At 42.0% G+C, this 15,005-nt stretch overlaps 2 protein-coding genes across 3 annotated transcripts in view; one reads left to right on the top strand and one right to left on the bottom strand.

The window, feature by feature from the left end:
• The first annotated feature begins 331 nt into the window (after nt 1–331).
• Nucleotides 332–1,904, top strand: LOC118785375 (protein-lysine methyltransferase METTL21C). The gene is made up of 4 exons (XM_036539991.1): nt 332–335; nt 392–552; nt 1,000–1,117; nt 1,513–1,904. The coding sequence occupies exons 1-4, from the start codon at nt 332–334 to the stop codon at nt 1,902–1,904; spliced, it is 675 nt and encodes a 224-aa protein (XP_036395884.1).
• A 5,364-nt stretch (nt 1,905–7,268) lies between these two features.
• The window catches only part of tpp2 (tripeptidyl peptidase 2), an 18,710-nt gene continuing 10,973 nt past the window's right edge, over nt 7,269–15,005 (bottom strand). The window contains exons 21-29 of one of the 2 annotated variants that reach the window (XM_036540646.1): nt 14,911–15,005; nt 13,916–13,994; nt 12,705–12,743; nt 10,538–10,689; nt 9,370–9,466; nt 9,041–9,171; nt 8,443–8,650; nt 8,198–8,317; nt 7,269–7,545 (exon numbers count right to left, since the gene is read on the bottom strand). The exon at nt 14,911–15,005 is cut by the window's right edge and continues 150 nt beyond it. In XM_036540646.1, coding sequence (XP_036396539.1) covers nt 7,456–7,545; nt 8,198–8,317; nt 8,443–8,650; nt 9,041–9,171; nt 9,370–9,466; nt 10,538–10,689; nt 12,705–12,743; nt 13,916–13,994; nt 14,911–15,005 — 1,011 coding nt within the window. In that variant the 3' untranslated portion in view covers nt 7,269–7,455. The remainder of the gene's footprint in view (nt 7,546–8,197; nt 8,318–8,442; nt 8,651–9,040; nt 9,172–9,369; nt 9,467–10,537; nt 10,690–12,704; nt 12,744–13,915; nt 13,995–14,910) is intronic. The other variant, XM_036540648.1, reaches the window with a different exon arrangement.

The raw sequence follows: 15,005 nt of genomic DNA, 5'->3' as shown, positions 1-15,005 counted from the left end.
AACCAGATAATGCTCCAGGAGACACAGAGGAAGGCAAGTCCCTCATTACAGATTGTATCACTCTCAGGAAAACACATCAAATCCTTTTAAATCCTCAGCTGTTCTTATTTACATACCTGCTCTAATCCTCTAATTCAGCACATTTCTGTAGCAATTTTAAAAATTAGTATAGATTACGCAACACCATGTCATCCTAGTCAACCCCACCCCTTTCCCTCCCCATCACTAGTTGGCCTTAAAGGCCTTAGTTGTGGTGTGTTTCTCCCATGCTGAACCATGCTGCCGAGGTCTTGATGTGAACCATTGAGGAGAGCCTGAACATGTAATGGTCATGAGTAGAACACAGAAGAAAAAGTTTGTTGTGGTCCTCATGTGCTCTTCCCACATACAGCAGAGTCGGATAATAAAGAGCACAGTGGACACCCAGAAAAGACCAGAACATGGGAACCCAAAGTCTACTCTGCCTTAGCCAAAGAGCAACATTATTTCGCTGGCCACGACATCAACATCCGTGAGGCCCTTGACTCTTACGGTGCCATCATCTGGCCAGCGGTGAGTTCTGCTGCTGAGAGAAACGATGACATGATGAAGTTGCTTGTGTTACTGTTCAGGGGTTTCTGACACTCAGTAAATATGGCACCTGTGATACTTCACCCCTCTTCAAACCCCGTCTGAACTCAAGCCACTTACATGTGTACAGACATACATACATTACAGCTTTCCTCAGTAAGAGATTGGCAGATTGAGATGGCATTACTGGCAATTTCCCCTTAATGTTTTGTACTGGTGACACTGGAGATGATTTGGAACCAACTGTCTGTATATTCTTATTTCATTTCTGTGGAAGTACAACTGGAATGGCAATATTCAAGAAGAATTAAAATTTAGCAAAATTGTTGTAATGGTGAAACTTGTGATGCTGATACTGATTACTGTGATGATGGTAACAAAGGCTGTGTGTGTGTGTGTGTGTGTGTGTGTGTGTGTGTGTGTGTTTAGGCAGTGGCCTTGTGCCATTTCCTGGAAAATAATCATCAGCAGTTTGATCTAATGGACAAGGCAGTGTTGGAGATCGGGGCAGGGACAGGCCTGTTGTCCATTGTGGCCAGTCTGCTGGGTAAGTCTGCTACACCTGTCTGTATACCAGTCTGCAATTCCTTCTAATTAAAGACCACTCTGTGGGATAAGGCAAGCTGCCTGTAGAGCTGGATGATTCTACCTGTTAGGCATGCTACTTGTCCTTTTCACATAATGAAGTATATCTTAGTCATTATGGCACATTTTGGCTAATGTTGTAAATGACTGTTGGAGTAGCAGGATGTGTGCAGATTGTAAGTGTAATGGATTATTCTAGGTTATTCTATGTCAACACCATGTGCTTCCACTTGTTACAAAATGTCTTGGGTCATTGTGATGTTAGAATGTGTGAGAAGTTCCATAGGTGAAGGGAACTGTAAATTATTATGGTAACAATGGCTGTAAGTGTAATGAGTTGCATTATGGGGTCCCCAGGGGCATGGGTCACTGCCACAGACGTGCCGGACGTCCTGGGGAACCTGAAATGTAACCTGATGCGTAACACCAGGGGGCGCTGCAGGTACACCCCTCAGGTGGCAGCACTGTGCTGGGAGGATGACCTGGAGCGTACCTACCCCCGCTCGGTGTACCGTTACGACTACGTGCTGGCCGCTGACGTGGTCTACCATCACGATTTCCTTGATGAGCTGCTCGTCACCATGCGCCACTTCTGCCAGCCCGGCACCACCCTTCTCTGGGCCAACAAGATCCGCTTCCAGTCCGACCTTCGCTTCACCAGCAGCTTCATGAACACCTTCCACACCACACTGCTGGCCGAGCTGCCAAAGGAGGAGATCAAGATATTCATGGCCACATGCAAAGACTAGATGATGGCCTACAATGAAGATGATCATCTCTGATTAAATGATGTGGGCAGGATATGGGTAGATGTGACACATTTATTTTGGTGTGTACACATGTACATTATGTCTTTTTATACTTATTTGATATGTATGTCTAAATGAATGTATTTTTTTCATGAATGTTCATGTATTTTTACTTGAATATGGAGTTTTTAAAAATCATTTAAACACAAATGTCATGCATTTATCAGTTCCATTATCAAGCAGAGAATGAAAAAAATGTTTAAACCATGATTCATTTCCAATGCTTTAATGATAAATTGTATAAATTATACATTCCACGATTTAGATATATGCATTCATGTGCAAAAAACAACTACTGAAAAACAAGTAAATGTATGACGTACATCAAATTCTTTCAAATGACAATGAGTTTGCCTCCATTACTATGTATGGTATGAACAGAGGCCCCATTCTGTATTTCAGTTAAGAATTTAGAGACTAACAACAAAACATTGACATTCATTCTGTCTTATTATATATTTTGTTATTTCTTTGCTCTGGATTTTCATATTATATGTTTACCAAATATAACTCTATCATAATTCTTGAAGTGAGATTCTTGAAAATGTATGTATGTTTTCTTCATTGTTGTCTTCACAATAATAACAAAAGACTATCAATTTTAAATCACATTTATTTTATTTTGGGACATTTTCTGTTTGTCATTTGATTTACAACTGAATTACCTTTAAAAAGGGGATAATGTAATTGTCATGTAATGTAATATTAAAATGATAGGGTACTATATGACACTATTTTAAGTACATATTTTGTAATAGATTTATTATACATCCTTGACTAGTTTCACTGAAAGAAGTAGATCAGAAAGGAATTTATTTTTTGTAAGCATTTTGTTTTCAATGAAAGGCAATTTTGTGATATATGTGATTATGATATTGGATTCATGCTTAAAAATTGAAGAAATGTTATTACTTGGGTTTACATATACATTACATAAGGAACTTAGACCTGAAGCAAAAAGACAAATATCCATTTTCTCTCTTTTAATAACCTTATACATCATTGAAAACCTCATACAGAATGTTAAATGCCGGTATGCATCTATAACGTTCCTGTGGGCCAAAATGTATTTTAATAACTCCGAACCCTTTCAATCACAGCTTTGAAAAAATTACAAATTTGTCATCTGTCTTTAGGGCAGATGGTCACCACATTTTACAGAAAAATTGTTTGCACATAGAAACTTTTCACTTTGTTGTGCTATACATTTTATTTTTGTGTGCATTATACATTGATTTTCCTACAGATTTATACATGAATGAACTGTTTTGTTGCTGTTGTTGTTGCTGTGTTTTTTCATTTTGATTATGTGCATGAATTTGCAAAATAGTAAACTTGGCAAATTGTGCAGTGTTCATTCTGTAAATTGCACGAACATAACCATTATCACATGGCATTTATCAGGGGTAGGTGTCTTAATCCTTGTGTCCTGGGCAAATCTAGCTTTAAACAGGCAGCAGTGTGGCATAGTCATAAGTCAAAAGTTGCTGATTTGATTCCCTGCTGGGGCACTGCTGTTTTCGTCCTTGGGCAAGGTATTTAACTGACAATTGCCTCAGTAAATATCCAGCTGTATAAATGGATAAAACTGCAACCTATGTGAGTTGTTCTGGGTAAGAGTTTCTACTAAATGACAATAGTGTAATAATGTAAATAGTTTAACTTTTCACACTCCCTACAGTACATTGACTATCCCTGTGTTCCTTGTTCATAAGCACATGGCAGTGTCTCTGAAGAGCGCTCTGGCAAAGGCATAATAATGAAATAATTGGAAATAATCACATTTCACACATATAACCACATAGGTAGTGACTGTATTAACAATTTTCTGAAGGATTTATTTTAAATGATGTCAGAACGCTCCAAAGAGATCAGATTTTGGGTGTTGGGTGTTGAACAGACCCAAATCCTGGGAGACGGGGGGTAGTCAAAACAGGTGTGTCTCAGATCTGATGGCTAATAGCTCAATCCACTGAGGGGAGGGGAGACTCTTCCAACACATTATCTCATGATCTCAGTATCATTATCATTAACACTCTACAGTGAGAGGGCATCTCATCTCATCAACCTCAATTAATTAATGAACAAAGGAATGGTTGTTGATCCATATGGATCTCTCTTCAGCAACAGGAATGTTTTTCATTTAAATGGCCTAATTTCACAACAGGACAGATGTAAATACATTCAAGATAGGACACGTGGGGTCTGTAAGCATGTCTCACACAGATCTCTGCATAGATCTTGGCAAATACCATGCTGTATTGGTCCAGTTAGTAACCTCACTCCTCTGGCCTTGCGTCTTTGCTGTCACAAATAATTTGCACTGCAGAAACCTCCAAGAGGAATCGTCAGCATGACACAGACATGCATAACAGGCTCCAACCAGGGACACATGACAGTCACAGGTCAGGTCTGAAGTGCTGCAACCCAGAGAGATAGACAAAAATAACCTGCAGAATCTGCACAATTCCCTCAAACGCAGGGTAACAAAATATCCCCACTCACACCCACACATGTAACAGCTATTTTCTTTCTCTCTCTCCAGTGAAGTACTGTAACATGCCTTGAAATTTTACTTTGTACGTATTTTAAATACTTGGTTTAAAAGCTATAGATCATGATATATGAAGGACAATTTGTGTCAACACTAAAAAGAAAAGTTAAATGAGGAATAAGTCGCTCACACAGCGTGACAGTGCTTGCAATCTTAAGTTTTAAAATTTTAAGTGTTGAACAGGAGTGGGGTGATTCATCTGTGCAGAACAGATTTTGTTATTATGCAGAAAACATAAAAAAGGAAAGCCTAGAGCCTCAGTTGATGTGTCTGGTGTGGAGACTGCATGAGTAATTACATCTGCTTAAGATCACTCTCCCATGTGTTCCATAAATTGTGACAGTGTTCACTAATTCAACTTTTATTTTTCCCTCATTGAGATTTTGTCAGATTTTCAATCATTTAACACAGTAACCAAAAGATGCTCTGATGCAGTAATGATTTTCTGTGTTTATATGTGCTTTATCAGAGGGGTTAACCGAGATACTGTAGCAGAGTAGCAGACTATTCCACAACATAGCCTCCATTTAGCAAATTAATACAGCCGATTTACAGCCAGTGGCTGTCAGGCTCACTACGTCTGCAGGAAGAAATCGAGCCTGCTACCTTGTCAACATAATTTGAGATAGCTGGGTGGGTGGTTTGTCAGATAACTCTCTCTTCAAGCTACTTATTACCAGAGCCGTTACTTGAGTCTCTTCATTCAAATCAGAAAAAGCACACTACCTTGCTCCATTTAACAGCTTAATTCATTAAAGCATCATGTTTTCATACCCCCATACTCTCCCCTGCATATGCTTACAGGTATATGCATGTCTCAACACTCTCTCACAAGTTACTAATTAACTATCCCATCCACTCAAAGAACTGTCACAAAACGCAAAATAACACAACCTTCTGATTTTCAAATAATTTTATTCAGAATTCCTATTTATGACAATTGTATACATTTACTGTGACAAAATAGCTTGTTTGTAGTTTTCTTATGTTGTTGAGGGATAATGGTTATAAAATAATCAAAATGTTCCTTATAAATATTGGCTTTAACTGTTTGTTTTCTTTATAAATAAAAGGAGTCCATAAATACAACATCTAAAACTAACTAACACAATACATTTGTGATATGAGCTGGACTTCAGGCTCCAATCAGAAATGGTCGTGTGCACCACAGCTGAGAGGTTAAGGCCATTTTAAGTATGTTCACTGATGCTGAGGGGACAGCTGAATCCAGACCATCAGTCTAAATAATACACTGAACACGAGAGGCTTCGTATATGCGAACGGACCATTCAAGGCCTTCAGGCAGGGAACTGCTGCCAACTTGGCAAAGGGATTCCAAATGGATGGACCAAAGTAGAGACAGGAGAACCGTCAGACAGGCCCAAAGCCCCCTGTGATTTGCATAAGACTATATCCATTATGGGCTTTAAAATGGACGTACAGAAAGGGCGGAGCTATCTCAAGATCTATCATTAAATTCTTTCATAACTTCCATAAAATTACATTTGAATACAAAGATTTTGTCCTATCCTAACATCACTCTCGCTCTTGACCTATTCCAATCCATGCTCTGAATAAGCAGTACCATTCCAGTAACTCTAATCTTACGATCAGTTTAACAAGACAACAAAACTACTGGAGTCCTAAGAGCCCATACTTACAAACTTTGCGTCAGCAATCACATAATTGTATAGCTCCAAGCCGGGCTGACCACTGCCTCATCCATCTCTTCAGAATCCCCACCATCATTCAGGAATTTTTTTTAAAAAAACACACATTCCCTTATAAACCAAAAAGTGATATTTTTGGCAAAACAGTTGTGTTTACGTACTCAATACTGGACAAAAAAAACAAGTAACAGGCCAATAAAAACATTGGGCAATTCCATGCTCACTAAAATCAACATGAACTTGGCCATTTTTATGCTGTCCTGATGAAAAAAGCCAATTTAATTTTCAACTGAATTTAAAAGAAAAAAAGCCATTTACTTCCAAACATGAGTCACTCCTTTAAACATGTCACTTAGATATATGAGGAGAAAATATCAGATATGTTGCCCCTTAATAATTATTAAGTGTAACAATGCATGTTTGTACATTTCTACACAGGTAATAGCTGGCTCTTAGTGAGGTCCTCAGGAAATGGGGTTGCCGTTTGCTTGTGTCTTATTAGAAGTAGACTTAAGAGAGGCCAGTATATATAAAATAAAGAGCCGAGGGTAGTTTGGCTTTTTCAGTCACAGAGCAGAAGTATGTGAAGGACCCAGATGGTACAATGTCACACTGAGTGATCAGTGGTGCTTTGAGATGGCTAGGCCTTTAGCACCTGGATGCACCCAGGCAGACAGGAGATCGTCAAACACTGTTAAAGAGCCACCAAGTAAAGGGCCTGTGTGTGTGTGTGGGTGCATGTGTACTTGCTTGTGCATATGTGTGTGTTTGTGTGTGTGTTTTACTTTATACTGAGCTCAGGAATAATAGATCAATGTATCGGTGTGGGGCTCTGGACTGTTATCAGACCTAACAGATCAATGCATCCATGTGTGATCCTGGGATGACATCACAAGACTGGGGGTTAAGGGAGCCTCAAGCTCTTGGGGCGGGAGACTTTATTTTTCGCCTCTCGATTTTGTGGGGCTGACTCCAGAATCAAACGGCACTGCGCTCTCTTCAACAGGTTCGCTTGTGTTGTTATAGACTGTTATATGTGACAGATTACGCTGCGGTCTGATGCGTCGCTTCTATGCTGTGTTTTTTTTTTTGGTGTTGCTTTGAGCTGTCCTGGGCTGAGGTTTGGGTTACTGATGTGTTGTGCTGTGTCGTGTTTGATCAATGAGGTGTGTGTGACGCTGTGTTGTGCAGTACTTGTACTGTGTTGTGCTGCATTGTTTGCTTGTCTGTGTGTGTACTGCATTGCCCTGGGGGGGGGTTCCTCCACTCAGAAGGGCGTGTAGTCTGTGGGGTACATGACCGGGAGCCAGTTCTCAGCAAAGGATGAGCAGTGTGTCCAGCCCAGAGCCTTCATCAGCTGAAAATCATCAAAGAGGACGGTATGAACAGCAGAAATAACACACATCCTCACTACATATTCCAGCACAAGCTACACACCATATCAGTTCTTAGGTCTCTAGCAAGGTCCGCAGCACAATGAGAATGACTTACACCAATACTGCAACTGCTCCCAATCAAGAAAGACAACTAAAGTGTAACAACATTCCATCAGAGTTCTGGGACTTACAACATGGAGTTGAGGTATGTGTTTACTACATGTGTTATTTCTTTGCTATGGGTCTTCAGAGGGACCGCATTCTATCTATGGGTCTGTAAAGGTTAGTGTGTACATACCATGGGTGTTTAGAATGGATATGATCATGCTATGTGGTATGGTATGGAGTAGTATATTTGCATATTGGGCATTGTATGTCAATAGAGACACCACAGCTCACACATCTCCTCAGGAGATAATGGACAGCACTTAAATTTAAATCCAGGATAATTTTTCACACCTAAGTGATACATCAGAGGGTGATAGGACTGAGGCTGAAAGCCAAAAATGAAAGGACTCTTAGATCCTTTTTCATGGGTAAAATGTGCTTTGAGGTCTTAAAAGCGGGCTGGAGGCTTACAGAGGATTGTTAACCATGATGTCCAGAACCTGCAACGTGAAGGTGAGCTCTTACCTGGAGGCAGTTTTTCCAGTTCTCTTTGCTGGGTTTGTCTTCTACAACCTTGGATGCATATTTCAGGGCCCTTCCATGCATTTTATTGACTAATGCATGTTTGTAAGAAAATGTTAAAACCTATGAAACACAGAGCAGTTGAAATTAATTGATCAAATAATTTATATGAATTAATATTCTTACTTAGTGATGACATTCCGTCTCTGCTGTGTTCTGTAAACCCTACTCTCTAATGTGCTACCCACCTTAGAATCCGTGAGCTCTGCCCACTTCTGCACCTCCCAGAAGGTGTCTGTCAGAGTCTTGGCCACGCCCTCTGGGTCGTCATCAGAGCTGCCCACCTCACTGGCGATCGCCCCGTCTTGCGGGGGCGGCTGGAGGAGCTGGTCGGCCAGAGCGCTGCCCTTTCTGCAGAGAGCATCCAGCAGGGAGGACTTCTGCTTCTCCATATCACTGCAACACAGGACATGGGGTCAAATGCTGAACTCTGACCTGTGACCCTAATCCACTCAGAGGACTTCTGCCTCACCATGACACTTCAACACAGGACGTGGGGTCAAATGCTGAACTCTGACCTGTGACCCTAATCCACTCAGAGGACTTCTGCCTCACCATGACACTGCAACACAGGACGCGGGGTCAAATGCTGAACTCTGACCTGTGACCCTAATCCACTCAGAGGACTTCTGCCTCACCATGACACTGCAACACAGGACGCGGGGTCAAATGCTGAACTCTGACCGGTGACCCTAATCCACTCAGAGGACTTCTGCCTCACTGTATCACTGCAACACATAGCACTGGAAAACACTACACCACGACCCTAAGTCTGACCCAGATTACCTCTTTATGGTGGCCGCGTCTGGCCGGGGGTCAGTCTTCATGGAAAGGTATACAGCAAGGGCAGTCTGGTCGATGTGAGAGATCACAATGTCTGCCGCTGCCACAATCTCACCCAGGCGCTTGAGCCTTTCCTGCAGCAAACACCAGGACCAATAACGAGGAGTCACTCATCAGCAGACCAATGAGGTGAAGTCTACTTCTGACCAATCAGTCAGCTAGCTGATCAACTGAAGTCAACTTCTGGTCAACCAATCAATGATGAGCCAATCCAGAGACTGAACAGCGTTTGGTCAGCTGGCTGAGCAGCTGCAGTCTGTCTCTGTGTGTACCTTCTCAGAGTCTAGCTGGTGTAGCCGTGTTACATGCAGAGGCAGGTGGGAGGAGTAGTTCTCTTTCAGTTCATCATACAGAGCACTGGTGTCTATCCTGGGGAGAGAAGAACAGAGTGACAGTCAGAGAAAGCAAGAGAGCGAAGGAATAAAGACAGATAACTGGCCACAGTGTTAGGGACAGGGTATACCTTCCCCATGTATACTGACTTTGATAAACTTGGATTTATTCATAAACTGAAACAATTCTTTATCTTTCATCTGTTCTTCCAGGTCATCTTTTGTTTAAATGTCTTTAGCCAGTGTGTAGCAGTATACATGTTTGACATAGTTAAATGCAGCTTCTAAAATAAAATAGAATACTTTCAATTATATTTTTCTGATCATCAGTGGAAAGAGTAGAAACATCCCAATAGCACAACAGCACCTCCACAAATAATAAAGGTGACAGGGAAGCGTGGTGTTAAATCAGTGCAGGATAAAGCCATTAAAAAAAATAGCTACTCTGCTGTCTCCCCTTATGTAAGGAGTCTAAAGATAAACTAATTCTGAAAATATTGTTATTGCCATCAGTAAGATTAAGATTGGGCTCTGTGGAATTGATGTAATTGATAAAGTCACACATGAGTTTGTGTTTTACAATGCAAGTATAATATATTCAATAGGAAGATGTACAGGAAAAAATAGATTAGCCAGAGAATAGTACATTAACTTCACCTTGAACAACCTCTAAAAAGACTGAATGTCTGGAGGCAAAAAGCACCCATCGCTGTGCGTTCAGTCTGTTAAAACACAGAGCCAGCAGCATACTGAAAGAGTGACTACAATATCAGAGGGAGGTAGAAAACCTCAGTCTACAATAGAGACCATGCATCTACAGTGGTACTAATACATTACTGGCTTGGTAAAGTCTCTGAGTATGTTGAATCATATCTTATGTCACCTAAAAAGGGTATCATTTTAGGGATAAATGGAGACATAAAAGTCAGTATCGGACAGTACTTTGTTAATCTCTATGCCATGTGACCTTGGCTCAGAACCTCAAACCAATAAAAGATATGTGTAAGAGAAGAGAGAACATCAAAAAGAAAGGTTATAATGGAAAAACATGATGTATCGAATTTGCAACAATTGAGAGTACAAGGCCTGCAACACTCTTGAGACTCACTTTGTCATCCACTGAATTTTGAGGTCTCTCAGAGCATCAGCAAACTCCTCTTTAACATCTTTCTCCTTCTCTCCATCCTTGTCCTTCTCCTTCCCCCCATTCTTGGGCTTATTGGGTGCAGGAATCAAGTGGTAGAAGATAGGCACAACATCCTGAATGGGAGACATAGACATACACACAGTCTTCATGAGCCATACACACCCCAGGACTACACTACCCATGAGCACCCACAGCCTCACAGCCCAAAGAACTTCCTTCGTACATCTTGGCAACAACCCTGAGAGAACCTGAGAAGGACATTCCCACCTGGCACACTCGTCACAGATAAGACAGCATTGGCCAAACTGTAAATGTCTGTGCGTGAACACAACTGGAGTGACCCCTGACAACACAACCCTCTTCTGAAGAGGCTATACAGGCCTAGAGCCAGTTCATCTCTGTTAAACTCTGCCCCAACCCCATTCAGTAACTGTTACAATCCAACCCAACTGCCTTCTAAAATTATTACACTATAACCCAACCCTTCTGTAACTATTACCCACCAAGCCAACCCCCTTCTGTAACTCACAGACCCAATCCCAGCTCGCCCCTGTAACTTTTAGGCGCCACTCAGACAGACAAAATGAATACAGTTAAAGTCCCATCTCTCTGTATGTTGTCACAAGCACATACAGTGAGGTGGGACAAAGTAGGAAGTCACTGCCTATATTTATTTGTTCTCCTTAAACAAACAGCTGAAAGTTCTCATTCAGAGTTCAAACTATCTACCTAAGTGTGTAACTTTGAATATAGTAAGGGAAAGTGATTTATGCGCAGTTAAAGTATCTATTGCCTAAAATGAATGTCAGTGACACAGCCATCAGCTTTTGTTAAAGCAGGTGAAATCTGAATAACCATTCTTTAACTTGAACAAACCTTAACAGCACGGTTACATACAAAAAAACAATGCTCAAGTGCAGGTAAGATGTCTCGCTACCAACGTACATTAGCTAACACTACATATCTTGCTTAGCCTATGCAAACACGTACTTTAAGAAGCCAGCAGGAGATACACACAAGTGTTGAGCAGACAATGTAAGGCAAGCTATAAATATACACTGCGATCACTGATTACCTGACAAACTGAAAGGCTACTGCACAGAGCGATGGCAAATGCCTTCTGACAGCTTTCTACAATGTGGGAGTAAGCTTTCTGACACCAAGGTTAGAACAGGAAATGTATGTAAAGTTCAGTAAGTCACTGGTTGGGGAGCTACCCTGCCCCACCTGCTCTCTACGTTTGAATTGAATTCGTTTTATAGCTGCATTTTGGAACGCGGCATCTGCCTTTTTCCACATTTAATTTGGTGAGATTGTGGTGAGATCCGATGTCCCGCATCACTGTTTTCTACTCTGAGTATTACCCTCTCTCTTACACGCCAGTGGGCTTATATTGAACGGGGATAAACACTTCTCACTCATATCTTCACCCTTCAAACTGAAACTTCTACAAACCTGGTCTCTCCTGTCATTGTATATACATTGAGTTTCAACTGTACAATTCTGGCTGCTGGTACACTGCAGGGCACTCCTGATTTTGTCTCCATTTTCTAAAACATGAAGCTGTGGAGCGAAATTCTGTCCAGGGTGTGAGTGCTAAGTCCATCTGCTAGTAGTATGGCAAAAGATGAAATATTTCAGCACCTGCTGTCATTGACACTGTTCTCAGCGGTATAACACTATACAGCTCCTAAAACCCTACTGCCTGTGCTTCTCACTGACCATCAAAATGTCTGTCTGAATGGTGCCAGAGATCAAAGCCCAAATCTCCTCTGTGACTCTGTGACCTAAAGGCCAGGCTTGCTTTGTGATTCCGTCAATACCTTAAACACATTTCACATTCAGGGGAAATTTTTCTGTTAAAAGAGCAAAATATGTGAATGCAGTCTAATTTTCAGTCTAGCCAGTGATGCTCATCTCTTACACCAAGTGTCCCTGTTATTGTGGCAACATGGTAACATCCCATCCAGAGCTACAAACTTGTTAACTAGAAGCCAGGAGGTGTGTAAATAAAAAAATGGCCCCCGTGACCCCTGACCCCTGTTCTGGGACGGGGGTAAGGGAAAAGGGGCAGAACACATTGTGTGTGTGATGATAATCATTCACAGACCGCCCGCCCAGCCAGTACCTTTTTAAACTTTCCTTGCCGTTTTGCTGAGGCCTGCCCCTGGTGGTCAGAATAACACACAGTAAGAAAACAGGCATTCTTGGACAGACACTCTCTTTCCCTCTCTCTTTCCCTCTCTCCCTCCAGGCACTGCTCAGCATAGGGGTCATTTTGGCAAGCAGCAACTTCATCCTTGTTAAGAACACCTCCATCAGCCCACCCCTCCACCCTTACAGCCAATTCTATTATTTTATATTGTTGTTTTCTGTTTTTTATAGGTACATCATAAATGACATTTGCTTCTGATACAGAACAATTTCCATTCAGACATCACCACCTGGTGGCTGCTGGACGGTAATGCACCTGCCCAGTCTCAGAAGTGTCACTTTTCCCCTGTGCCACAAGGATCAAGCTCAGTGGTCTCAAAGAGCTTTTTTCATGGCTTTACTGAAGTTACCATTTACATAAAAATGTCAAAGTCACAGCTTAGTGAGCGAGAACAAAGCAATAATGACACACCTACTTGGTTGTGCTCAGGTGATTCACATTACTACAATCATCAGCTGTCCTTCGTGAAGCCCCAGAAAGTCTGTGCCACTAAGACTTGGGGTGCATCTGACCAGGCTATGACCCAAACAGAACTTAAAACAGGCCATGACCAGGCTATGACTCAAACGGGTCCTAACAGGACCAGAGTTATGCAAGTTATCAGGAGCCCAACAGAAAGAGACTACACCTTCAAAGCAACTGCAGTTCTGTTGGGGTCGTACCACAGACATCCGCCCCTCTGTTCACCTCTCAGTGACCTTGTGACTAAACACACAGATGAACAGACAGCTGGAAGCTAGAGAAGAACGTCTAGGTGCTCTGCCACACAGCAGACAGACATACAGCCGAAGGCCAACGATGGAAGTTCTAGAATCTTTGCCACATAGACAGACAAACATCTAGTTGTGCTCCAAAACAGCAGACAAACAGCCGGAGGCTCTGCCACAAAGCAGACAGACAGACAGGAAGCTGGAGGCTCTGCCATATTGCAGACAGACAGACAGACAGACAGCCAGAGCTCTGCCACGAGCAGGAGAGAGCCAGGAAGCCGGACACGCACGACACAGACTTTGAGATAAGCACTGCTTCCCGCTGGATCATTCGCATGGAAGGGCAGGACCCTAAGCAAAAGAGGCCCAGTTAAACAAGGCATGCTTTTAGAGGGGCTGTGGAAGGCCACTCACAGCTTTCTTCCCGAATTCGCTCTTCGACACCACCAGGGATCCTGTCAGATAGCAGCCAGGACAAGACCCTTTGGGGATTCTAGGGAAAACAGAAACATGGCACATCAGATTCGCTCCGCTAGGCCACACTGAAGACTGTACACAATGATCTGACAGATAAAATGGTGTGATCACAAAACAAAACCAATTTCAAACACTGAGAGAGAGAAGGGAACAAGAGCAATGAGATCACTGCAAACAGCTGTGATGACATTACTGAGACAGGAGGAAACATGGGGGATAATATGGCTATGAAAGTGAGGATTACAGGTCTATTAAGTCTAATCTTTGCTTGTTACGTCCCTGTTGAATCGCAGAGACGATGTAACTAATATGTAATATCTGATGTTTCTTCAGCGCAAACAAGCTAAAAAGCTACTATTCACACTGAAAATATGAGTTGTTTTTCAGCTCACAAAATTCTGATGAAGTTCCCTTGAATCACAGCAGAAAAGTTCACCTTTGTAAGGGTTTTATTTCAGTACACAGAAAGCTATAATCAGTTGGCTGGTATTTGCCCTGATTGCTTAGCAAATATGTATTACTGGCAAATGTATTGTACACGCCTGTTTATATGAAATTTTATCTGTAGTTTTTACACAAAGTAAACAACACTGTACTGTGATATGTACTGTACTGTGATATGTTGCTATGATTCTGTATGCTTTCCTCTATCATGATATTGTTTACTCGTGATGTTCTTTATTCGTCTATCCTAATAACTACATCCCCTATGATGAGATGGGAGCCCCATCAATTTTACCACGCTGTGGGCTGAACAGGAAAGATGTCAAGGACTGGATGTGTTGGAGACTGGTAATGACAGGCAATGGAGTCAGAGTGCAGCAGCAGATTTTGGCTGGAGTTTGGCAATAGGGACACAGGGGCAGGTTAAGATAGGGTTAGTGGCATGGTCAGGGCTTTGGGGCGGGACGAGTGGGGGAGGGTGTACTCACTTGTCATCGGGCAGGGAGGTGACGTAAAAAGGCTGGGAGCAATTTGGGGGCAGGATCAGGGAGTTGGCCTTCTTTTTGCCTAGCAGGGCATTCTT

Source organism: Megalops cyprinoides, chromosome 11 (genome assembly GCF_013368585.1).
Source record: "Megalops cyprinoides isolate fMegCyp1 chromosome 11, fMegCyp1.pri, whole genome shotgun sequence".
Lineage (NCBI taxonomy): Eukaryota > Metazoa > Chordata > Actinopteri > Elopiformes > Megalopidae > Megalops > Megalops cyprinoides.
Note: the sequence above shows the minus strand (reverse complement) of the source record. Positions and strands in the feature narration are given on the sequence as shown.

Excerpts from the sequence above, each read along its gene's own strand:
- LOC118785375 (XM_036539991.1), top strand. Across the intron at positions 553-999 it reads GTGCCATCATCTGGCCAGCG|GCAGTGGCCTTGTGCCATTT; the intron begins GTGAGTTCTGCT and ends GTGTGTGTTTAG. Across the intron at positions 1,118-1,512 it reads CATTGTGGCCAGTCTGCTGG|GGGCATGGGTCACTGCCACA; the intron begins GTAAGTCTGCTA and ends TGGGGTCCCCAG.